The 25,057-nt window shown below is 45.0% G+C and overlaps 1 protein-coding gene across 10 annotated transcripts in view; it reads left to right on the top strand.

Annotated features, from left to right (window-relative positions):
• C2H8orf34 (chromosome 2 C8orf34 homolog) overlaps positions 1–25,057 on the top strand; it is a 237,461-nt gene that overhangs the window by 38,038 nt on the left and 174,366 nt on the right. For all 10 annotated transcript variants that reach the window (XM_075920572.1, XM_075920570.1, XM_075920568.1 and 7 more), the window contains 2 exons: positions 11,020–11,167; positions 15,833–15,964. In XM_075920572.1, coding sequence (XP_075776687.1) covers positions 11,020–11,167; positions 15,833–15,964 — 280 coding nt within the window. The remainder of the gene's footprint in view (positions 1–11,019; positions 11,168–15,832; positions 15,965–25,057) is intronic.

Below are 25,057 nucleotides of genomic sequence, written 5' to 3'. Positions count from 1 at the left end.
TAACTGTGCAAATATATCCACAGAGAAATGACTGCAAATAACTAGCTTTAGTTCAAGCTTGTAATGGTATATAAATCTGTCCTAGAGAAGTTTGGGTACGTCTACACTACAGAATTAGTTAATTCGAACTAAGCTAATTCGAACTAACGCGTCTAGAACTAAAAACTAGTTCGAATTAGCGTTTTGCTAATTCGAATTAGCATGTCCACATTAAGTGGACCCTGAACCAGGCTTAAGGATGGCCGGAAGCAGTGCCGGCAGGGCATCAGAGGAGGACTTAGAGTGTGGAGACGCTGTCTCAGGCTAGCCGAGGGCTGCGCTTAAAGGGACCCGACCCCCACCCCGGACAGACAGTTCTCAGGGGTGCCCTGCTTGAAAACCAGTCCTGGCTTGGAGTGCCCGGAGTGCCCACACTGGGCACATCACAGCACTCGGCCATCAGCCCGGCTGCACTTGCCGCAGGCTGCCATCTGGGGAGAGGGGGCAATTGGGGGGGCTGCAGGAAAGCTTCCACCCCCAGAAGCCCGCAGAGCCAGCCCAGTCCTCCCCATCGGGGGCTTGTACCCCATTCCTCCCTCACCTCCTTCCACTTGCCCTTCCCTAGCCCCTTTTCTTGATGTACAAAATAAAAGACAATTGTGTTCAAAAATAGAATCTGTCTTTATTGAACAAAACTGGGGGAGACTGGGAAAAGGAGGTGGGAGAGGGGAAGAGAGAGGCTGGGAGACGGGAGGGCAACTACAATGATCATGGGTTGGGAACAGGTCCCATATGAAGAGAGGCTAAAGAGACTGGGACTTTTCAGCTTAGAAAAGAGGAGACAGAGGGGGGACAGGATAGAGGTCTCTAAAAGCAGGAGTTGGGTGGAGAGGGTGCATTCAGAAAAGTTCTTCATGAGTTCCCATAAAGAAGGACTAGAGGACACCAAAGGAAAGGAATGGGTAGCAGGCTTCAAACTAGTAAGAGAAAGTTGTTCTTCTTCAGAAAGCAAATAGTTAACCTGTGTAACTCCTTGCTGCAGGAGGCTGTGAAGGCTACAACTAGAACAGAGTTTAAAGGGAAGTGAGATCAAGTCATGGAGGTTGGGTCCATGGAGTAGTCTTAGCCAGGGGGTAGGAGTGGTGTCCCTGCCCAAAGTTTGTGGAAGGCTGGAGAGGGATGGCACGAGACAAATGGCTTGGTCACTGTCTTCGGTCCATCCCCTCCAGGGTCCCTAGTGTTGGCCGCTGTCGGCAGACAGGCTACTGGGCTAGATGGACCTTTGGTCTGACCCAGTACGGCCATTGTAAGCTCAGGGTCGGGGGTCTCAGTGAACCCCCTTGATTTTCATGCACACCTGCTCCTGGGTGGCCAGGCTGGCTGCTCTCCTGCCCTAGACGGCCACTTTCCTGTGCCTAGTGCGGAGATCGTGGACGAGGTCCACGATGTCCGCACTAGCCCAGGTGGGTGCCCGCCTCTTGCAGTCCTGGGCAAACTCCCGGGAGCCACCAGCCTGGTCCCGGGAAGAGAGGGAGGGCTGGGGGGCATCGGGTGGGTGGCTCGAGCCGTGCCAGGTGCAGGGTCTGCTGGCTGGGTGCTGGCAGGCTTGCACCTGGCACGGGCACCGTAGCCAGCCCGTGCCCCTTTAAGAGGTCCGGGGCCGGGAGGGGGGCAGACGAGTTTCCCTGGTGTTGGCCAGAGTGGCCACCAGGGAAAGCTGGGGAGGGCTAGCCTCCCACTAGTTCGAATTAAGGGGCTACACACCCCTTAATTCGAACTAGCTTGTTCGAACTAGGCTTAATCCTCGTAAAATGAGGTTTTCCTAGTTTGAACTAAGCGCTCCGCTAGTTCGAATTAAGTTCAAACTAGCGGAGCGCTAGTGTAGCGCCTATCAAAGTTAGTTCGAACTAAGGTCCATTAGTTCGAACTAACTTTGTAGTGTAGACATACCCTTTGTTAGAGAGCAATCATACAGTCGTGTTCATTCTTTCTAACTCAATTCAGAGCAACATGTGCAGGACAGTGGAGGCAAAAAATAGCAAAATATGAATTTGCTCTCTTTATTGCTGAACTCTTGTTCATTGCTATCCTGCCAGTATCCTCCCACCCCTGTCGTTAGGGTTACCAGTCCTATTCTCCCACTTCTTCTGTAAGGTGGCTTCAGACCTGATAACTTTTGAGTCTTTGGTTTGGACACTTTGCTCTTAAGATGATAGAAAGGTAAAAATGTTGTTCATATTCTGACAACATGGAAGCCCTATCTGTCATGTGAATCTACAATTTATGATGCTATTATGTATATTTGTACTTGATTTGATGTCTACATTTGAGAATATATTATGAACTTGGACACTTTAATGCTGTAAAAGTCATCAACAGGCAGTATTTTCAAAATAAATTGAATGGATTGAAAATGAAAATTATTGTTTAACAAACTTCCAGATGTAAAGGATGCACGGTTATCCTGAAAGGTTTAAAATAAACTCATTAAAAGAGTGCTATGTTTGCACACCCTTTCATAGTATGTTCAGAATACATTTTTAAGATTTTTGTTTTAAAAAGCTAAGGGTTTTTCTTCCTTTCTTGAGAATACTGTTTGGGAGCAAGTCATAGCGCATAACCACCAAACATACTCTCATCTGTCTGTACCCTTCTGCTTCTTCTGCGACATTGACTATCTGTTTTTGGCCACTTCAGTTTCAGTTTGAGTTTCTCTGATGCTGTTTTGCCTTCTGAAGGACGTTGAGAAGGTCCTGTACCTGAGTTGCTTGCTACAGATAATGTCATGCTAGTACTGGAAATGGAAACGATTGTGCACAAAGTATGGTCAAATGCACAAAATGAACAAACTGGAAACAACAGATAATATTTTACTATAATCTCTTTCAAATATAATTTCAGAGATTATTTATAACAATAGTGGGTGTAGCTTTTAGCTGCCGTCTTAAAATGACATTAAATCTGTTCGTGTAGATTCCTGTGCCTGTCCAGAATTCCATCAAAGTCAGTGGAATGCTGGAAAGATGCAAGGATCCATTCTAGTGCATCCTCCCTAGTGCAGGACAAGGATCTATAATGCATTCCCAGACAGGGTTGCCTGATGTCTGTTTTTTTACTAGAACATCTTGTTGCCTGCAGTAAGCAGCCTCTGCTGCCAGGGGATGGAAGAGAAGCAGGTGCTGCTGGAGCCTTGGAGAAGGGCTTGGCTTAGCAGCTGCTGCTCTTCCTGCCCCCCAGCAAGGTGGAGAGAACTGGCTGGCTGCCAGACCAGGTACTAAAGTAGGTACTGGTTAGGGATGTAATTGCGTAACTGGTTAAACAATTAACAGAGAAGCGAATGCTTATCGGTTAACACTGTTGGCTACACACAATCCCCCGTCTCTCTCCTCCTCCCCCGCCCCCCGCAGCTCTGAATTTAAAGTACAGGCAGTCCCCGGGTTACGTACAAGATAGGGACTGTAGGTTTGTTCTTAAGTTGAATCTGTATGTAAGTCGGAACTGGCGTCCAGATTCAGCCGCTGCTGAAACTGACCGCCAGTTCTGACTTACATACAGATTCAACTTAAGAACCCCAAGTCAGCTGCTGCTGAAACTGATCAGCGGCTGATTCCAGGAAGCCCGGGGCAGAGCAACTGTGCCTCGGGCTTCCTGTAGTCAGCGCTGGTCAGTTTCAGCAGCGGCTGACTTGGGGACGCCTGGGGCAGAGCAGCTGGGGTGCTGCTGGGTTGCTCCAGTAGCGCCGCTCCTTGGTGCTACTGGACCAACCCAGCAGCACCCCAGATGCTCTGCCCCAGGCGTCCTGATTCAGCCGCTGCTGAAACTGACCAGCGCGGCTGAATCAGGACGCCTGGGGCAGAACAGCTGGGGTGCTGCCGGGTTGGTCCAGTAGAGCCCAGAGCGGCGCTGCGGGACCAACCGGCAGCGCCCCAGCTGCTCTGCCCCAGAGTCCACAACAAAAGCCTGGTCTGCTGGGGGGCGGGGCACACTAGCTGCGCCCCCCCCCCCCCCCAGCAGACCAGGGACAGGGGGAGCAAAGCCGCAGCGGCGGAGTGCCGCGCTTCTGAGGCTTTGCTCTGGCGCGGGACCCGCCGCCGCTGCGGCTTTGCTCGCGGTGCCCCTGGTCTGCTGGAGATGGTCCCCAGCAGACCAGGGGCACCGGGAGGAAAGCCGCAGTCGCGGCGGGGTCCCGGTCTTCTGAGGCCAGAGCAAAGCCTCAGAAGCGCGGGACCCCGCCGCGGCTATGGCTTTGCTCGCAGTGCCCCTGGTCTGCTGGGGACCATCTCCAGCAGACCAGGGACACCGCGAGCAAACCCGCCGCGGCTGCGGCTTTGCTCCCGGTGCCCCTGGTCTGCTGGGGACGGTCCCCAGCAGACCAGGGGCACCGGGAGCAGCTTTTCTCGCCCCGGAGGTCGAGGTGGTGGACCGCTGCCTGCGAGCTCCGGGGCGAGAAAGCCCCGTTCGTAAGTGCGGATCCGACGTAAGTTGGATCCGCGTAAGTCGGGGATTGCCTCTACTGTGGGAGCTGGTGTGCAAGCAGGCTGGCACAGTCTTGGCTCAAGCCGGAGGTAGCTTTTGGACCCAGCATGAGCTGGGACTGAGCCAGCATGCCTGCGCACGAGCTCTCCAGCTCTTTTAAATGCAGAGCTGCTTATATATTAATCGTGTATCCAACAAAAAATTTGTCAGCTACACAGTTACCAAATTACATGCTTCCTAACATTCCTAATACTGATATAATGATGGAGGGTAACTTGTCTGTTTCCCTGGCCCGCTGTGCCCCGATCTCCCTAGCCCACCATGCCCCAGTTTCCCCCCTGCAGCTCCTCATTCCAGGGACTGATCCACTGTGCCTTGACTGGGCAGGCTCTACATCAGCTTCAATCAGTCTGGCTCTGCAGGTGGCAGATGAATCCTGGAGGATATGGGAGTGAGTGATGGGGGCGGGCAGCAAGTGACTGAGGGAAAATGGGTGGTACAGGGGGGTGGAACCCAGAAAAAGAAATGGAGTAGGGGGTGTGAGCTTAGGGGAGGCCAAGAGAGGGGGCAGTTTTCAGGGATTAGAAAGTTGGCAACCCTATTTGCAGAATGTTGATGTAATTGATAGATATTATAAGAATCCTACTGAGAAGCATATACTGCAGTCACTTGAGGATACACCTACACAGCAGTGTTATTTTGGAATAACTAACGTTATTCCGAAATAAGACCGTCTGTGTCTACACAGCAAGCCATTATTTCAACATAATGTTGAAATAACGGTGAGCTGGAGGACTTCTTACTCTGACTCCTATAACCCTCATTTTACGAGGAGTAAGGGAAGTCGAAGAAAGAGTGCTCTTTCTCAGACTTCTTGCTGTGTAGACAGCTCCAAAAGCCAAAATAAGCTATTTTGACTTCATCTACGCAATTGACGTAGTTCTTGTCTAACTTATTTCAGCTTTAGCCCTGCTGTGTAGATGTGCCCTTACATGGCTGTCTGATTACAAAGTATGAGGAATCTTAATTTGTGTCCTAAATTTGGTCTTTGCTTTCACAACTTTTGCGGATGTGGGTGACTGAATGAGTCCATCCTTGCTTCTCTTGTTAGACCCTTTGTGGGCAGTGATTTGAATGAAGTAATTCCCTGAGGGAATTTTTTATGGCGCTTATCAGTGGGAGAGAGGGTTTCCATGATGACAAGGATGAGGATAGTAGTGGTGGAAAAACATATGGAAGCAAGTTTGTTGGGGTAAGATTTATGCTCACATTTTAGCAAAATTAAGTTAATGTTCTTTGATATGATATGGGCTAGAGCTGGAAGCAAATAAATGTGATAATTATCTGGGACAGTGACCATATAATGTTTCTTATGCATGTAATTGCTTGTTGAAGTTTGCCTATACCAGTGGTTTCCAACCTTTTTTTATACCAGAGACTGGCAAACCCATTCACAAACTTTTGGCAGACCAGTAACATTTTATTAGCATATTTGCATATTCAGTATGCAAATAACAAATATGCAAATTTACAAATAAAATGTTACTGATCCGCCAAAAGTTCCAGTCCCCAGAGCACCCTAGTGCCAACACTAATCCCTAGAGCCTCCCACTTCTCCCCTACCTCCAATGCCAGCCACTGATTCCAGAGTCCCCTGTATCTAACCCCCCCAGTGCTAGTTTCTCACCCTCAGAGACCCCAGTGCTAGTTCCCCATCCCAAATGCTTCAATGCCAGCTCCCTGCCCCTTAAAGCCCCCCCACCAGACCTCCCAGTGCCAGCCTCCTGTTTCCAGAGCCCCACTGCACCCATTCCCCATGATGCTCCCCCTGTGCTAGCTCCCAGTTCCTAATATTAGCCCCATTCCCAGAGCCCCCGGTGCCAGCCCTGCTCCCATAACTCCCCCAACCCCTCAGTGCCAGCTCCTCACCCCCAGTGCCCTAGTGCCAGCCCACTGCCTCTTAGAGCCTTCTACCCCCAGAGCCTCCCAGCACTAGCCCCACCCCCCGAAGCCTCCAGTGCCTGCCCTAACCCCCTCACCTAGCTCTGCTGCTAGTTGAGTCCCAGCTGCCAGTCCCGGCTCTAAGGCTACTCTGCTGGGCTCCGTGCAGCCCTCCTGCCAAGCAGCAAAGCACTTTTCCACATCTGGTAAGAGAACCCGCCCCTACCTGGCATGGGTTGCCTGAGAGGAGGAGCAGGACATGCCTATCCCAATAGCTGCTGCAGCAGGGGAGGTTTTGGGCAGTGTATCCCAGCCTCGGTCCCCAGAGTTGCCACAGCCCAGCAGACAAAGCCGTGGTCCAGTGATTGGGAACCACTGGCCTATACAACAGATAATTGTAACAGCACAAAAAGTATTTCACTCGATAGTTTTAAATTGTTTTGGATCATTTTGTGATTCATTAGCTATGCTACTGAATCAGAAAAGATTTTGTTGAGACTGATTTGTTTTGATTTCCATTTGGGAATAGCTGTCTAATTAGCACATTGTGCCTCTTGAAATCAAACCTTGCATAACTCTTCCAAACCTCAGACCAAATTCCTACCAACTATAGTTAGATATTTGGTACACTTCAGGTAATTTATGTGTAACCCCCTTTTTCCTCCCTGGGTTACTCGGGAGCAGGTCACACTCACAGGTGTGCCTGGGCACCTGATGGTCTTGACATAAAAAGGAGATCCTGAGTACCCCAGTGGGGAACTCACTTGTTTGGTTGGGGAAAACCTATCCACCCCCTTGCTGCAGTCCCTTGCTTATAAAGAATGTACACTAGCGGTGCCTCCACCTGGCTGGCTTTGTACACACTTACTGGTGTGCCTTGAGAGCCTCCAGGAATATACTCCTTCCAGCTATAATCTGGATCTAATTCCAGAACAACAACTACAAATCATATACATCTAATAGATTACATTAAAATAAACAATCTTTACTTAATTAAATAAACAGGATTTAACAAATTAACAGTGAATAACCTCAATTAACAAAGTGCACAACAATAACTGGAACTTATATACAGCCACTCTCCGAGTTATGAACAAGTTACGGAACAACACTTGGTCCATAACTCAAACCGTTCGTAACTCGGACCCCATTGAGTTACACGGGATTGCACTGTTCGTAAATGCGGGTCACGTTCATAACTCGGGGACCGCCTTTACGACTGCTCCATGGGCGCTTTGGTTGTAAGTGCGAACAGTCGTAACTCGACCGTTTGCAACTCAGGGAGTGGCTGTATCTAGCATTTGCACTGCCAATATTGATCCCACCCCAGAGTGTGCACACCCCCGGACGCTTGCTTGCGTGGGCGCTCTTGAAGAACTGCAGCTGTAGGGGAGATTCTCTGTAGAAAGTGTGTATGAGGATCCAAGCTAGGCAGCAGCTCTGTCCCAGGCAGCACTTTTCCCAAAAAGGCTCAATTACTTACAGCCTCGTGCTGTGCCTATCAGAAGCAGCCTGCTAGATCCCAGTTCCATAGGTATATAGTCCCAGTCTGTAACTGTACTTTAACAGCCCTTGGACTGGATCAAACTCCTCCACAGCAGCCTGGCTCCCCTTCTGTTCCAAAATCCAAGGGCAGAGTCCCAGACTGCTAGGCCTCTCTCCTCATGCACATGAAGAGACTCCCATCTCCCACACAAGAGTAACTTCCTTCCTGTTTTTCCCAAGGGCTCATGGGAATTGTAATTTGTGAGGCTAGATTGCAGCACACAGGGTCTTCCCAGAAAATAAGCAGAGGCACCTTTAATAAGGGGACTACATATGCATCTGTGCAACCAATAAGTAGGTTGATTACTTTCATAATGTAAATCATATTTGTGACTTTTTCAGAACCAGTTCAAAGTTTTTAAAGTGCTTTCTTCAATATTTTACTATTAAGATATCATCTAAATAGTAGATGAAAACATTAAATCTTAAAGAATCTGATCCATGAACTGAGCTAGATTTTCATACATTTGGATGGTGTAAAAGAGCTGGGATCTGATTGCAGTTGTCAAGCTGAGAATTCCCAGTAGTGAAGTGGTGCGGAATTCTCATCTGGTCTGGAATAATTATGTTGCTCGTTCTATCCTTTACCCTCCATACTGAGTTTCAGAGGTAAGGCAAACCCGAGTTTTTCCTTAGTCAAGCCATTTGCAGCTGTTGAATAGTTTCTATATAAAACAAGGTACTACGCTATATAAAACCTGAAACTGAATTAAATTAATCATCTTTTACTTTGTTTATTTCTGGTACCATGGTGTACCTCTTTATTTTTTGTTCTTAACCCATGCATTCCAGGTACTAATGGATATGAAGAAATCTTCTGCACCAGTACCAGGATAAATACATTTGTGAGGATAACTCCCTTTTTGATGTAATAAGGAAACAGTATGTCCAGATACTGACAGTTTTTTCTGTCTACTTAAAACAAAGCTTAACTGAGTTAATCCAAATTGTTACTATATACATAGCATTAGTGAACTGGATTACAACAAAGGTACAGACAAATTGGACTCTATAAGAGCTATATTAATACTTAATATGTATACTTAAATGCTTATAGTATACATTGTGGATAATAGTATCAGCATAACATCAGCATATAATATGCTGCCAGCATATAATAATCAACTCTGTGCATGAAATAATACAGGTAGGTATTCTTTGGTAGCCTTATTTTTAATTTCTTCTTCTTTTTTTGTGGGTTTGTATCAAGTATGGTACAGGTGTTGCAACACCAAGTTCTTTACAAGAAGGTTTTTGTATTTTTTTTAAGTGTACTAGTGTGGCTTGCCTCTTAAGTGCTAAAGACTTGGGGCAGCCATTTCTGATGGATAGGGAGGAATATTTGAGCAAGGATCACCTGTTTCCATTATAAAATGTAGCAGGAAGCTAGCTGCACAGGAATAGTTCTCAGGGGAAAGCAAAATTGTTGGTAGCATATAGGAATTAGGAAAATAGACTACATGCAGGATAGGCCTGAGACAATTAAAGGACTTGAGAACTTCATTTTGAATGTTAGTTATTTAAATAAAGCTGAACCCAATAATGGATAAAAATATTTGAGAGTTACAGAACAAGCCCCAAGTAGGGGAAACCTGAGGCAGGTGGCACTTTCAAGGCTGCCCTGAAGCCATGAGAGGACTTCATGGAGGTAGGCACCATGGGCAGTTAGCTAAACCAGAAATACAGAATCAGAGGATAAAATGAACTACACAAAAAGTATTGGTCTGATGATTAGACGATGTGATAAATCATAGTCTCTGAGGGTATGTCTATACTTGCACTCTCTTTTGAGAGAGGGATGCAAATGAAGACATTCAAAATTGCAACTGAGGCTGGGATTTAAATATCCCGCACTTCATTTGCTGATTCTCATTATGGTGCTATTTCGAAATAGCGCTATTTTGAAATAACAGACGCTGTTAAGATGCAGTTATTTCGAGAGAAAACCTTTCTCTTGAAATAACCCTTATTCCTCATACAATGAGGTTTACCAGTTATTTTGAGGGAAGGGTTTTCTCTTGAAATAACCCTGTCTTAACAGCGTCTGTTATTTCAAAATAGTGCCATAATGCAAATATACAAATGAAGTGCGGGATATTTAAATCCCAGCTTCATTTGCAATTTCAAATGTCTTCATTTGCATCCCTCTGTAACTTTGGCTTGCTTCACATATTTTGTATAAAATATTTGTTTTACATTCTGTCACCTGGGCTAAAAGATACAATACCATTTATATATTTGTAGCTTAAATAAATACTGTTAGATGTGGTTTGCAAGACAATAATTGATTTAAACGAACATTTAAGGCACTCAGCAACTCACATGACAGTGTGCTTGTATATTGTTGCGTTGTTAAAGAGTTAATTTACAAAACATTTATCACACAGGCTCTCTTTACTTATTGACTTCATTGCATTTGCTGGAAAAATTCTGAATACCTACAGTTGGACTACTTTAAAATTGGGAGCTACTTTATTTCAGAAAGTTGCATCGTCTAAGATAATTTTGCAAATGCGGCTGTGTATAACTAAATTTCATTTTGGAAGCTCCTTAGTAAAACCACGCACAACTACTCCCATCTAAAGTCAGTGGGAGCTGTGAGTGATCCGCAGTTCTGAAAATTGGACTCTTGGTATTTTCATTCCTGTAACAAAATATATATAATATGTTGAGTTTGTGGGCCAGATTTTGGTCTTACACTGATGTGACCTTGACATCCAGGGAGTTTCTCCTCCTTTGCAGTCATACAAAGAGATCAGAATAAAAAATGTATGTGTCTTCCTGGAATGCCTGTTTCATTGCAGTTGTATCGTTGGACTGCATGCCAAATGTGTTCAAGTTTATGTGCTCAAGTGTCCTCAGCATCAATCCAGAGGACATTTTGAATAACTAATAGCAATACACACTTGTGAATGTTCCACGGGTTAATACTTGTAATGGTTAATGTGACTGACAACTCAAATTTTCCTTTGCAAGTGTTATTGATAAGCTTTATCTTAATTATAGTTATTAATGCTCTTTTGTTTTGTTTGGTCAGTATAAGGTACAATGCTGCACTAAGTCTCTTCTTTCTTTAAGGAACTGATGACCAAGCTAATAACAGAGACTCCTGACCAGCCAATCCCATTTCTCATAGACCATCTTCAGTCCAAACAGGGGAACCGGGGTCAGCTTCAGAGAACGTTGTCAGGATCTGCTGCTCTCTGGGCAGAAAGTGAGACATCAGGTAAATAGGGCATATTTATATGTTTTGAGCTTAAAAATACTATATTCTATTTTCCTGTAATTATGTCAAAGAAATAACATGAAAAACAGAGGTGTGTATTGTAAGATGAACAGAAATGAATATTTTTAAATAGAATTTATATTAGCTTTTGTACTATTCAAGAAATCTATAGTATAGAATGGAGACAAATCCAAAAGACATATAGGGCTAGATGTTCTCCTAATTGGGTTATTCCAATTTAAGGGCAAGACAACTCAGTGATTTTTTTACTTGTAACATTTTATTTTATGCTTCCCATTTATGCCTTCTGGATACTCAGAGGGATGGATATTATTTGTTGGAGGTGCATATCTATGAGCAGAAGCAGTTAGAGAACAGGCAAAGAGAGAAAGTATATGAAGCACTTGCAGCATCACCCTAAAGGAGAGCCAAGAGAAACCTTTTGAGCAGAGTGCTGGCTGGAAAAAGGCTTAGAACTGTGAGCAAAGGATGTGCCTCTTGTTGTTTGTTTCCTACTGTAAATAAACAGGTTTGCATAAAACAAAAACTTTGCCTCAATCAATTTCCCCTTTTAATGGAAACAATTTACAAGTCCATGATGTTGGCTAATTGTTCAGTTAAAAAAAAAGTAACTATAATTCAAAATATAAAAACTGTAAGTAATTTATAAAACAAATATAGATTAAGTATACTTGGAATTAGTCTTTGGCAAACTTGGAATTAGTCTTTATCTAGATTTTTAATAACACATTTTAACCAGCTACATAAACATTTTAACTATTGTATGAAACTCGGTGTGACAAATTTATGTTACATGATTTTAAAACATTAGCAGTAGCAAGTACTCTGACTTGAAAATAGCAATCACCATGTTGGTAAGCCAATAGATTTTGGTACATCTTCATCTGTAATAGTGATGAAGTTTTAGTTTGTGACAAAAGTTGACTGAAAATTTGTCTGCATGTAGCAGACCTCCATCAGATGCATAGTGGTTGGTTGTTAATTGTATGGTGAATACATATTTCATTGATATGCTGTTGGCATATGAGCACTCACTTTGTTTCAGAACCACTGGAAGTTGAGGTAGAATGTGAAGAGGCCTGAAAGCGGACAGAGAGAGGAGTTAGTCAGGAAGTGAATAAGCTCTGACCTCTGATGTGGCAGCTTGTTGATGTCAGTTATTTATGTAATTTTCAAGTCAGTTGATTTCCATAATCTTTTCAAATAGTGTCATATAGGAATATGAGTAAGGCAGCCAGAATATATCTGTCTATTTTTTTTAATGCTTGTGATTAGTCTTGCCTTAAATTGCACTTAGAAAACTATGACTGTAAATTAACAAATTTTTGTTTTGTTTTGGTGGGATTTAGCAGGCAGGTCTAAAGCACTCATTAATGAGACAAACCAAGCTGAATGTTTGCTATAAAATTGGAACATATAAATTAATGCTAAATAACAATTTCCATTAACCCTTTATTTAAGAATAGTCTCAAAACAGGGAGTGTTTTAAGTACATCACAAAAGAAAAAGGGTGATCATAACAATAGTACATTTGAATTCTATACCTGTATAATATATGCCAGTTCCTGCCCTCCACTGGTCCAAAGTAGGGATGTAATAGTGTAGTCCAGTGGTCCCCAGCCATTTGAGGTTGCCGGGCACCAGGGGGCGTGGCCGTTCGCCCGCCGGGCGCCAGGGGGTGGGGACACTTGCGCGCCCGGGGGTGGCCCCCCCCATAGCCGCATGCCCGGGGCCGGCGCTCTCCCTGCCAAGCGCCGCGTGCCCGGGGCCGGCGCTCTCCCCGCCAAGCGCCGCGTGCCCGGGGCCGGCGCTCTCCCCGCCAAGCGCCGCGCGCCCGAGGCTGGCGCTTCCCCCCCAAGCAAGTGCACCACGCCCAGAGCGCGGGCGGCCAATCCGTGGCGCTCCCGGAGCCGGCACTCACCGTGCGCCATGTGCCCGGGGCCAGGCCAGCCTCGAGCACTTGGTGGGCTCATACAAATGCCCCTGCGGGCGCCATGGCACCCGCGGGCACCATGTTGGGGACCACGGGTGTAGTCAATTAACCGATAAGCAAAAACTTCTAGGTTAATGCTATAGACTACATGCATTTCTCTCCCCTCTTCCCAACCAGTACATTTTTTAGCAGGCTGGCCAGCAGCCCAGCTCAGTTTTGGCTCACGCTCAGTGTGGGACCTACCCCCACCTTGGCCCTGTATTTAAAGTGTATTAGGAGCAGGGCGGGCAGGCAGCCTAGCTCAGTTCCGGTTCACACTGTGTACGGGAACTCAGATCCCGCCCCGCTTTTATCAGAGGCAGCAGCCCAGGGCAATAAGCAGCTGGTCTGCAAGAGGAGCTGATTTTTAAACTGGCTCCCCTCGCAGACTAGCTCTTGCCTGACACCCTGTGATGCTGCTGGCCCCACCCCCAGGGGCTATAGAATAGTAGACTAACTGATAAGAATTCATGAGGTTAGTCGACTGTTCAATTAACCGATATTTAACATCTCTAGTCCAAAGCTGCACTAAAGTGACTTAGCTGATCATAGGATGCTTCCTCATGCATAGGAGAGATTTAGGTGAAGTTCTGCTCTGCCTCACACAGGCTTATGACTGGCACATAGGGCATGGTGTAACTGGAGGTATGGACATTCCTCCATCCTAGTGAATTCTGAGTGCAGTATCCACGCAGAGTAAGTTGGGCAGCCTTTCCGTTGCTCCAGTTTGTGCTTATTGTTATATAGCCCACCAGAAAGTAGTCGTAGTATTGGGGAAGTGCAAAGGAGGTGTAAAGCCACTGTTTCCATTCTCCTTGCCCTGCTTCTCAATGGTTTTGAAAGAAAGGATGTGAAGAAGTGGGTAATTTGCTAATTGTGTAGTTGGTAGAATTTGTATCGACTACACGATTGGTTGATAAGAGAAGAAGCATTCGGTCCTGGCTTGTGCTGGGTCCAGGACCTATGCCTCTTTCCACCGCCCCCCGCCTCCCCCCCCCCCGTGGCTCTGCAGTTTAAATGTTGCAAGAGCTGGGTGGGTAGGCAGCCTGGTTCTTACTACTACTGCCTTCCTGGCTGAGCAGCCCCTGTCTATGGCAGCCCGGGCTGATCACAGGCAGAGGCTGCTCTGGCAGCAGCCACTGTCCGCGGGGTTTCTAGCAGAAGATTGGACCCCTCTGTGGACAGGGGATGATGCAAGAGCAGCCTCTGCTCGCAGCAAGCCTGGGCCTACTGTGGGCAGAGGCTTCTTCTCAGCAGCCTCCCTCTACCCCCTACCCCACCCCACCCCATGCTGCTCCCTCTGATAGAGGCAGCAGTGTGTGAGGACAGGCGACACCACAGAGATATTGTTGCGGGGAGTTGGCTTTTAAGCCGGCTCTCCCAAACACTGGCTTCTGTACCCACACTTGCTGCCTCTGATATAGAGGCAGCATGCGGAGGCAGGAGGAAATGCAAGTAGTTGACTTAACTAACTGATAAGCCTATTTCTTGCTTACATCCCTAGTTGAATGTTTTGTGGTCACAGCTCAGGGTTATCCCCAAATTTCCATGTCAATAAATTTCTCATGTTAGATGTGAAGGGAAGCACACAGTCGTTTATATATTCTTGTGCCATGATCTGAGACTGTATTTGGCATAATTCACAAAGGGGAGGAGGAAGAGCAGCTGTCCCCTTGCTCCTAGATTGATTTTTTGATTTGCCTGGGTATGTGTTTTTATCATGTATAACAAAGTCTCATTTTACAGCTATGAGAGTGTGGTCCGGTTGGGTTCTGGGACTAAAGGACCCTCCCCCAGCCTATGGTGAGGATCCATTGAGCCTGGGACTCGAATAAATATGGGGGACAACAGAAACAAAATAGGATAGAGATGAGAGTCAACAGATCAAAAGTAGGGAAACAGAAGGTGAAACCATGAAGAGACCCCCGGCAATGCCCATAGTTCCTTGAATGTTTCAAGGGAGTCAACAGATACCAAAGAAGGGAACTTGTCTGAAAACGCAAGTTGAGAGAGGAAAGGAAATAGGTCTCACGGTTGCAGAGAACCCTCTTAGTCAACATTGTCTCTGAGTGGTGAGAGGCTGGTATAATAGCCAGAGACTAGAGAAGGCCCTTTCCCTATGAACTGAAAAGAGATTCCCATAAGGTTAATTAGATGCCTGAGTTCAATTAAGAGCTGTCAGTGACCTTTAGAACCCCTCTTCTGGACAGACAGACAGACAGACAGGAGGGATGAGGAACAAGCTTCAGGATGATAGGGGCAGCAGGGAGAAAAAGGTTCTCCTAGATGTAAGGCTGCTCTTCTCCTTACAGAAGTAAAGTCATGTTAACTTTTGTTTGGGGAAGGACTAGCAACCAGATTATAGCATATAATGCAATGCCCTGGGGTGGGATCAGGAAAAGACTTATTTTGTGCTGAAGGTTTGATTTTTTTTGCTTAAGAGATCTGCTTGGGACTACACTGAGGCCTACATTGTAAATCTTGGAAAAAATAGAGCATAGAATTTGAAACCTTTCCAGTAGGATTGCTGTACTCCAGACCTTCATCACTAGAGAGAGAAATGATAAGGCTAATGAGATGGCGGTGCCTTGCCAAACTGGATTTATCATGTAATCTATCCTTGAAAAGTGACTGTGGAAATGTAATCACCTGAGATTTTATTCCCGCTACAGAAAACAGAGGAACAAGAAGAGATTGCAGAGGTTATGATAAACCCTGGCAGGTAAATGCAAAGAAACCTAAGAAGTCAAAGAGTGACCTTGCTGTGTCCAACATTTCTCCTCCATCACCGGAATCCAAGTCATGTAAGCCAATTTCAATGCTTTATTAATCAATACACTCTTCAGATTGAAATAAAATGCAAAACAGGGCTCTTCCTTTAAGTTGAAATGTCTGGATATATATCTTATTAGATGTCAGTTTTAATACACACCATAGACTGTTAGTATTATATTCCTGAACACACCATAGACTGTTAGTATTATATTCCTGAGGAAATTCTGCACCAAAATTCTGCACCATAAAAATTATGCACACAATATTTTAAATTTCTGCAAATGTTATTTGTCAAGGGCTGGGGCTGCCCCAGAAACACGCAGAGGCCCTTACCCTCTGCGCCAGGTGCACCTGGTGTTGGTGGGCAGGCTGTGACCAGCAAGATTGATGTGTGGAGGGGCGTACCAAGGCGGGGGATCCAGGTATCGGGGGAGAGGTTTTTGTGCAGGGCAATCAGAGTGCGGGTGTCTCTGTGGAAGATCTGGATTCACAGCAACTTGTTCTGGGTGCAGGAGCTGTGGGATTCTGCAGAGGATCCAGGTGAAGGTGGCTGAGGCTAAGCAGGGGGTTCTGGATGTGGGAGCTTGTCTGGGGCTGGAGGTCCGAGTGCTAGGGGAGTGGGGTTTGATGGGGTCGGTGTCCAGTACCTCTGGTTGGGGTTCAATGGGGTGGGGGTCTGGGTATGTGGGACTCATTGGGGGTCCAGATATAGGATTGTTTGTTAGGATAAGGCTTGTTTGTTAGGTTTGTTAGGATAAGGCTTTGATGGGCCTGCTTAATGAGGGAGCCCAGCAGCTGCTGAGGGGATGTTTCAGGTCAGGCTCTTACTTTCTACCATGATTGCCATTGGCCTTTTTCCTCTCTATCACCCTCTCCTGCCCTATTCCACCTCCTTCATCTTTCAGCCCTCTCACCCACCCCTTCTCTCATTTCTCATAATCCTCTCTTACCTACTCCCAACATGGGCACTTACTGTTACACCGTAAAGAGGAAGGCACACAACACACAAAAGTGGAGCATGACTAGCACTTGGTCCCAAAAGATGGCATTCAGTGGTGGAGTCAGAGGAGCATAGAGGAGCAGAGAGCAGCCTCTTTCAGCTGGATTGCTCTGTGTTTGCAGATATTGGGGATGGGGGTGGGGGGAATACTGTTGCATGTAACACCATATGCTCACTATGCCTCACCTCTGTTTGGAGGGGGCTATTCCCCTGGAAAAACTGTGTCCAGCATTGTTCTTCCCCCTCCTCCCCCCCCCGAATGGCTTCCCTTTGCTTCCCTGCCATTTTCTGCAGAACGCACAAGAATTGGGGGGAGGAGGGAGAGCACACAACATGAAGAGGATTACTTTAGAAAAAAATTAATGTTTTATGTTTGAAAATTTGGATTTTGATTGATGTTTCATTTGCCAACACACACACACAAAACCTATACTCTATATCTATAGAGCTAATAATTCTACAGTGGACTGGATCAATGCAGATAACTCATTGATAACATATCTGGCTTTAGACACAAGTAGTGTCGAGAAATAGAAGGATTATTGTTTGAGACTTGCTGGGGAAGCCTAATGATAAGTTAAAGGAAAGGAACAAGAGAAATTAAATGACTGAAGTGAGTATTGACAGTGACCTGTAAAAGAAAATGGTTAGAATGGTGATAAAAGAATGAATGAAGTACAGTAGTGCCTATGCACACATTTTTGATACCATATAAGGTTGCCAGGTGTCCGGTATTGACCTGGATAGTCCGGTATTTTCGCCTCCTGTCCAGTAAAAAAAATTCAGAAAATACTGGACACCTAAAATGTATTTTCTATTTTTTTCCCCTGCCAGGAGGCGAAAATACTGGACACCTGGTAACCCTGCAACACACTCAGCAACTAGGCCTAGGCCCAGCCCCCTGCCTCCCGGACCCCTCCGGGCCCCCTGCTCATCTGGTTCTGCAGGGAAGCTGCCTTGCTCGATTAAGAAAACAAGATGGCTGCCGGCAAAAAGCCTAAAGACCTGAAGCAAGGGGAAGCAATGCCTTCCCTGGGTCTTAGTGCTCAACCCCTCCCCACTTGCTATCCCTATTCTGACTGTGCACGCACTTAAAGGGGCCATGCTGTTTTAATGCTGTTTTGTTTTGGTTTGTTTATTTATTTATTTATTTATTGCGTAATAACTCACTGGGTCCTTTTTTTTTCCCCCCCCCCTTTCGCTCTGCTCAACAACTTTGGTCTTCCCCCTTTTCCCGTCAACAGAATCTTTTCCCCGGTGTGTTTTTTTTTTGCGGGGGGAAGAGAGGGGGAGTGTTTGGTATTTTTGGTTAAACCATCTGGCAACCCTAGTAAATCAATTTATTTACCAAATAGTAAATTAATTTATTTTTGAACTTTGGTTTTATCATAAATCACTTACAGCATTTCCCAAGATCAAAAACACACAAAAGCCATGCAGCTATATTTAGAGGATTTGGAAGCACTCTGGTTAAGTCACTATGAAGGAAAAAACTGGTTATAAATTTGCGTGTAACATCGTAAAGTTGGGCTCATCAGCAGAAAGATAGCTACATTTTTTCAAGAAGGAGAATGCAGAAGGAAATAGTATACAGAGGGGGAGAATTTATTAGTTTAAATTTTATGAAAGAGCAGAAAACAGTTTTCAGTGTACAGTTATGCAGAGCATGTCATGTTCACTGTGATTGTATGATTCCTATTTAAGAAAAAATAATGGGGCCTAATTCTGATCTCCAGCTATGTAGATGTGAGAAATGCTCTAGTCTCTTGCTGCCACATAACCCTGCTGCACATCAGGATGACAGACCCTAGGGAGTCTTCAATGTTTGGAAAACAAGCCGTGTTTGCTACTTCTGGGCACACCCTGGATTTGTTTAGACATATGCTATATGAAACTCAGTGATATTGTATCTTATTTCAAGTTGATTCTGAATGTAGGGAAATAAAATACCATATAAATAACTATAAATGGAACATTGAGGCTTAAAGACAACTTGTGCTCACTAGAGCTGACTTTGGCAATTTTCCTAGTGATATGCAGCATAAGCACCAAAGGTGGCTTCTCTGAGCCATTAAGCTGACAATGGTCTAATCTTCCCCACTGAAATGCTTCCTGATTAATGCCCAGTGTACTATGAAGACAGGGCCCCACTGCAAACAAGAGGAATAGATCTAAACATCAGAAGTACATCTGCTTTGACTCAGAACTAGTACTTCCTTGCCAATTGTAGACCAATAAGAGAAGAAAGCCACAATACTTTCTAAAAGTTTCCCTGAGAGCAGTTCCATAGATAATGGAGAGGAGACTAACAAGCTCTTCTGGGCTCATTCAGCTGTAACAAGGCACATCTATAAGGCTTACTCTGTTGGGGTTGAGATGCTTAAAAGAGAACCTGCTACATGAAAAGGGTAGTAAATGGGAGAAAGTTTGCTGTGCCTCAAAGACTGCAGACCACAGAGGCTGATCAGCTGATACTTCATAGACAGCAGTAACACAGAAGAGGGGCTGGAAGTAGACCTTAATTAATGACAGTAGGCCAGCTGATATAGATATTTATATTTTAAGTAGAAGCTTAGAGAATTTCCCCATCTATTACAGATACCAATTCTTATTTTATCCATCTGGAGGATAAAATAAGAGTCCCAGTGGAGGGCTGGTAGCTGGGAGCCCTGCAGTGGGGCTAGAGCCCAATAGCAGGGCTACCCTGTGGCAACAAAACCGGGAGCCCAGCAGTAGGGCTGCTGCCTGGTGCCGATACTGTGGGAGGGTGGAGGTGGGGGGTGGGAGGCAGCAGGGATGCCCAGCTACTACTGCCAAGCCGCTCAGCTGCCTGGTGGGATTTGGAAGCAGCGTGACTGCCCCATAGGGCCGGGAGCCTGACCGCATGACTACATGGTAGCAGGGCCATGAACCTGGGAGTGGGGTCACCCAGTAGTGCAGCAAAAAGTCAGCAGCTGCTCTGTGGAGCTGCCTGTTGGAGACAGCGATGCTGCCCAGCGAGGCTGATGTCCAAGTGGGGCTTGTCGCCCGGCATTGGAACTGACCCCGAGCAGGGGGACTGCCCTGCAGGGATGATGCCTAGCAGTGGGATTGTGCAGGGCTGCCATGGTGAGGCCAGGAGCCCTCCGTGCAGAGGGGCCAGTGGCAGGGGGAAGCTGTCTGGAAGACTAGCAGTGAGGCCATGGCTGGGAGGGCCGGTAACAGAAGTGGGCCCAGAAATAACCTTCCCTGGTCTGGCAAAATTCCTCCTCTGGGACCAGTTAGTTCCTGAGTGTGCCAGACCAACGAGGTCCAAGCTGTAGTAGACTAAATAAAGAGGTTCCTTCCTTCTATAACTCTTCCGGTAAATAATTTCTGTAGGAAGTTCAAGTCCCAGAGTACCCATGACGTCTGAAAGCTGCTACATGAACTGTTTGTCTTTCTACGATATTTAATCCTTAATTTATTCTCTATCATCTCAACTACTAGTTCTTTGTTACGTTAGCTTTAATAAATCATTATACATATCATGACCCAGCATCTTAATTTTCACTTGGTGAAAAAGTCTACTTTATAATATTTATCCTCTCAAAAATTATTCTAAAATGATTAAATCCATTGAATCTTACCGCTCTTTGAGTCTTTTATATATATAATAACTAAACGTTTTTTATAATGTCATAGATTCCAAGGCCAGAATCATGTGATCATGTAATCTGACCTCTATTTGGCATAGGCAATAAAACTTCCTGGCTACGTCTACACTGGCATGATTTTCCGAAAATGCTTTTAATGGAAAAGTTTTCCGTTAAAAGCATTTTCGGAAAAGCACGTCTAGTTTGGCAGGATGCTTTTCCGCAATAGCACTTTTTGCGGAAAAGCGTCCGTGGCCAATCTAGACACGGTTTTCCGCAAAAAAGCCCCGATCGCCATTTTCGTGATTGGGGCTTTTTTGCGGAAAACACTACTGTGCTGTTTACACTGGCCCTTTTGTGCAAAAGTCTTTCGGAAAAAGACTTTTGCCCAAACGGGAGCAGCATAGTATTTCCGGAAAAGCACTGACGATCTTACATGAGATCGTCAGTGCTTTTCCGGAAATTCAAGCGGCCAGTGTAGACAGCTGGCAAGTTTTTCCGCAAAATCATCTGATTTTGCGGAAAAACTTGCCAGTCTAGACACAGCCTCTCAGAATAATGCCCTTCGAACTAAAGCATCTCTTTAAAAAATCCAGTCTTGATTTTAAAATTGCAGGTGACCCTTAGTAAATTGTTCCAATTGTTAATTATCTTCACTGTCAAAAAATTTATGCCTATAACAGGATGGCTTACCCATGGGCCAGAGAGCCTGGGACTATGCTAGCCCTGATTTACAAGAAAAGCTCCCACTAGAATGCTGTCAGGCAATTCGAAAATAAACAAGGCGGAAGCTGCAGGAAGATCAGGTCGAGAGAAAGTAGGGAAGCGGAGCCAAAGGGCTGACCACTAGCCAGAATCCTAGGGAATGGTGGCTTCAGGTTGAGCAGACTGGAATCAAGAAACCTCTTAACCTTTTCTTTGTTAAGAGAATACTTTAGTTTTATATTAACTCCTTTGGCCACAGTATTGTCTAGTGAGTTCCTGTGCGGTTGATTTACCATGACCACCAAAACTTTTTTCAGAGCTGCTGCCTCTCAGGATATAGTCACTAATTTTGTAAGAAAACTCCCAATGACTTCAGTAGGGTCAAAATTTCACCTAAGAGGTTAAAACAGTGGTCACCAACCAGTAGATCGGGATATACTGGTAGATCTTGGAGCCTCTTACAGGTGATCCTGACTGGTTTGGCTGGGAAGCTATCAAGTGCTGGCACTTCAGTTGCCACTCCACCCACTGTCATGCTGCTCTTGCTCTCTGCCTTGGAGCTGCCCCCTGGGAGCCTCCTGCTTGCTGTGCAGGGTGTGGAAAGAAGAAGAAGAGAGTGCTGATGTCAGGGTGTCCCACACAGAGAGAAGGGGATGGAGGGAGCTTGGCAATGCAAATATTTGTCACTCTCACATACTGTGTATGTCTTTTCATTCTCACAAACACAACGTGTCCTTCACTCTCATCTCCCAACCCAACGCATACATGGGTTGTTGTTGTTACTACTTTTACTGCTTGCAAAGTGGGTTAGTTTTGGCTTTTGACTGGTCTGTGCATTTCATCATTTTCATTTCTCTCTCATGCTTAAATGTAATTCTTTGGGTAGTGAGTTCTAAAATGCCTAACCTGTCACGGCTGGAGTAATTATCCCTGTGGTAATTGCTACTCCTGGAAGTGGCTGGCATGTCCCAGCAGGCCCTGAGAAAGGCAGAGCAGCGGGTCTCCACTGCTGCAGCTCCCATTGATCAATACTGGGGAACTGTGGCCAGTAGAAGCTGTGGGATCTGTGCCTGTAGATGAGGGTCAGTACTTGGTGCTATGGAACTATTGCTGTACATGCTAGCTGCTTTCAAGAGTAGTGCAAGGCCAAGGCAGGAGTAAGCCTGTCTTAAGCCCACTGCTCCACCACTGGGAAGCCATCTCAGTCAAATGGTACTCTGCCAGAGCCTGCTTCCTGACCCCCTGTCACAGACCTGAACCCCCTCCTGCACCCAAACTCCTGTCCCAGACATGAGTCTCCCTGCACCCAAACTCCTTCCCAGAGCTTGCACCCTGAAACCCCTTCTGGACCCCAAGCCCCCACCCTGGGCTAAGCCTGCAGCCCCTCCCACACTCCAAACTCCTTGGCTCAAGACTAGATCCTGCGCTCCAACCCTCTACCCCAGCCTGGTGAAAGTGAATGAGGATGGGGGGAAGGAGCGAGGATTGAGTGAGCAGGGTGAGACCTCAGAGAAAGGGTGGAGCAGGAGTGGGGCCTCAAAGAAGGGACGGGAAGGAAGTGGGGCAAGGGTATCTAGGTTTGAGAGAGATCTTGCATTGAACTTAAATTGAAAAAGTGACCTTGTGCTTAAAAAGGTTGGGGACCACAAGGTTAAATTAATCTTTTAAGATTGTTAATATTCATAGAAGAACTACCTGAAAATGTTGAATTCATCTCTTTCAGGAACTGAGAATATATAACCATAGTAAGTTCAGGAAATGGGGCTAATACTTTTGCATCCTAATGGTCAAATCCTGAATCCTTTGAAAGGGTTATGGAAAGCCTCAAGGCATGAGTCTGAAGTCTCTGTCAATTTGTACTAGCAATACGTTGGTTTTGTCTCTACTTTCCCTGTCAGATCTCTTTGTGGAAAAATTGAAGTGGTTTTAGAATGAGTTTAGGATGGGAGCAGGTCCACTGGATCTGCTAATATAGAGATCTATGGGCCAAAATCTACTGCTGGACTAGCATAGGAGAATGTGTGCTACTGCTCTTGTGAGGCTCCTTTGGCACTGCATAACCTGGAACAGTAAGTCCATTTCCAAACCTCATGAAGATCCCTGGCCTATTGATTCCATCTTAAAGCTTGAATGTCACTTGTAAATATTCCTGTCCTTTTAAAAGAGAGTTTGGAAGATGTGGTGGTGGTAAACCATAAGGAAATGACTGAAATGACTACTATGGGAAATTTCATAGATTTTTAAGGACAGTTATAACCTAGTCTGAATTCCTGCATAATGCAGGCCATATAATTTCACTCAGTGATTCCTGCATCAGACTCATAACTTGTGGTTGAATGGCTGTGTACTTTTTGGAAAGATATCCAATCTAGATTTAAAAGGCCGAATTGATGGAGAATTTACAATATTTCCCAATAAGCTTTTTCCAGTGATTAATTATTGTTGCTGCTTAAATATTTCTTAATTCCAACTGCTATTTTGCTGACTCCAATTTTGCCCATTTGATCTTGTTAGGCCTTTGACTGCTAGATTAAATGTAATCTATTTATGGAATTCTTGAATTAAAGACTGATCAGTTTGCCTCAGATTTTTATTTGAGAAACTAATTATATTGAGATCCTTTTGACCTTTGACTTTATAGTAAGGAATGATTTTTTTTCAGACTACAGATCATGCTTGTAGCTCTTCTCTGAACCCTCGCCAGTTTTTTCAACATCCTTTCTAAAGTGTGGACAGAGTATTTCAGCACCTCTTTATTCATTCCTGCTTCATGTTCCTTTCTTTATACATTTAGGGATCATGTTAGCCTCTTTTGCCTCAGGAAGCTAAAAAATAAATGCTGTTATTGGATTTAATAAGGGGGTGCATAGTTTTATTACCAATAATGATGTCTGTCATTCTGCACACTAAAAAGTATTTGCTATCTCACTTCAAGCATAAAATGCCTGCCACAGAATGCTAATTAGATGTGTCTCCATGGTTGCCTAGAAATTTTCCACTACCACCATGAGTGTGTGTGCACATGATGGTAGGAGAAACCTTCTCCTGAAGTTATTGCAAGCAGATATATTGAGCCAATGGGCTGATTCACTGGAAGATCCATTCTTTGGAAAGTCAGTTGTGTGTATTTGAAAATAAAAAAAAACTCCCTATAGAAGGGATTATTCTTTTAGGAACAGAGGTTTAATTAAAAGACTGGATGAGTCTGATGGTGTTGGGAAGGAAAAAAAAGAGAAAAATGGGAGATGATAGGTAAGGCGGGGATAGCTTTCTAGATGTAGAGTGAAAGCTGTAATACCAAGTAGTGATTTCTGATGTGAAATCTCACCTTCACAAAAGGGAAAGCTAACTGACTTCCATACAAAAATGCTATCAATGTCATAAATTGTTTATATTTTTGGAATACAGACAAGGCTGATTCAGATAATATGATGAGAGATTTAAAATACTGACAGATTTTGATTAACGACTGTGCATAGTAAAACAGGAGAAGGTTAGGAATATCATTAAGGGGTTATACTAAATCTGAAGTGAGAAATGTACAGGTTTTAGTGCATATCATTTCTATTCAAGAGACCATTTTTATTCAGGACAGGTAGCCTCCTATCCTGACGACTTTGTCAAAGAGGTGTCAGGTATAGTGAGTACAATTCTGCATCTTTCATTAAGGCTATCTGTGTTAGATCAGCTGTGTTTTTGTGCCCTTACTTAATCACTCATAAGCGGTTTCATTATTTCATTAATTTTTGGCTGATGTGCTGTGAAATGCAGATGGAAAATACAAAAATGTCAGATGATTCTTG

The sequence above is a fragment of the Pelodiscus sinensis genome, chromosome 2 (genome assembly GCF_049634645.1).
Source record: "Pelodiscus sinensis isolate JC-2024 chromosome 2, ASM4963464v1, whole genome shotgun sequence".
In the NCBI taxonomy this organism is placed as follows: domain Eukaryota; kingdom Metazoa; phylum Chordata; order Testudines; family Trionychidae; genus Pelodiscus; species Pelodiscus sinensis.
This window is presented reverse-complemented; position numbering and strand designations above follow the sequence as displayed.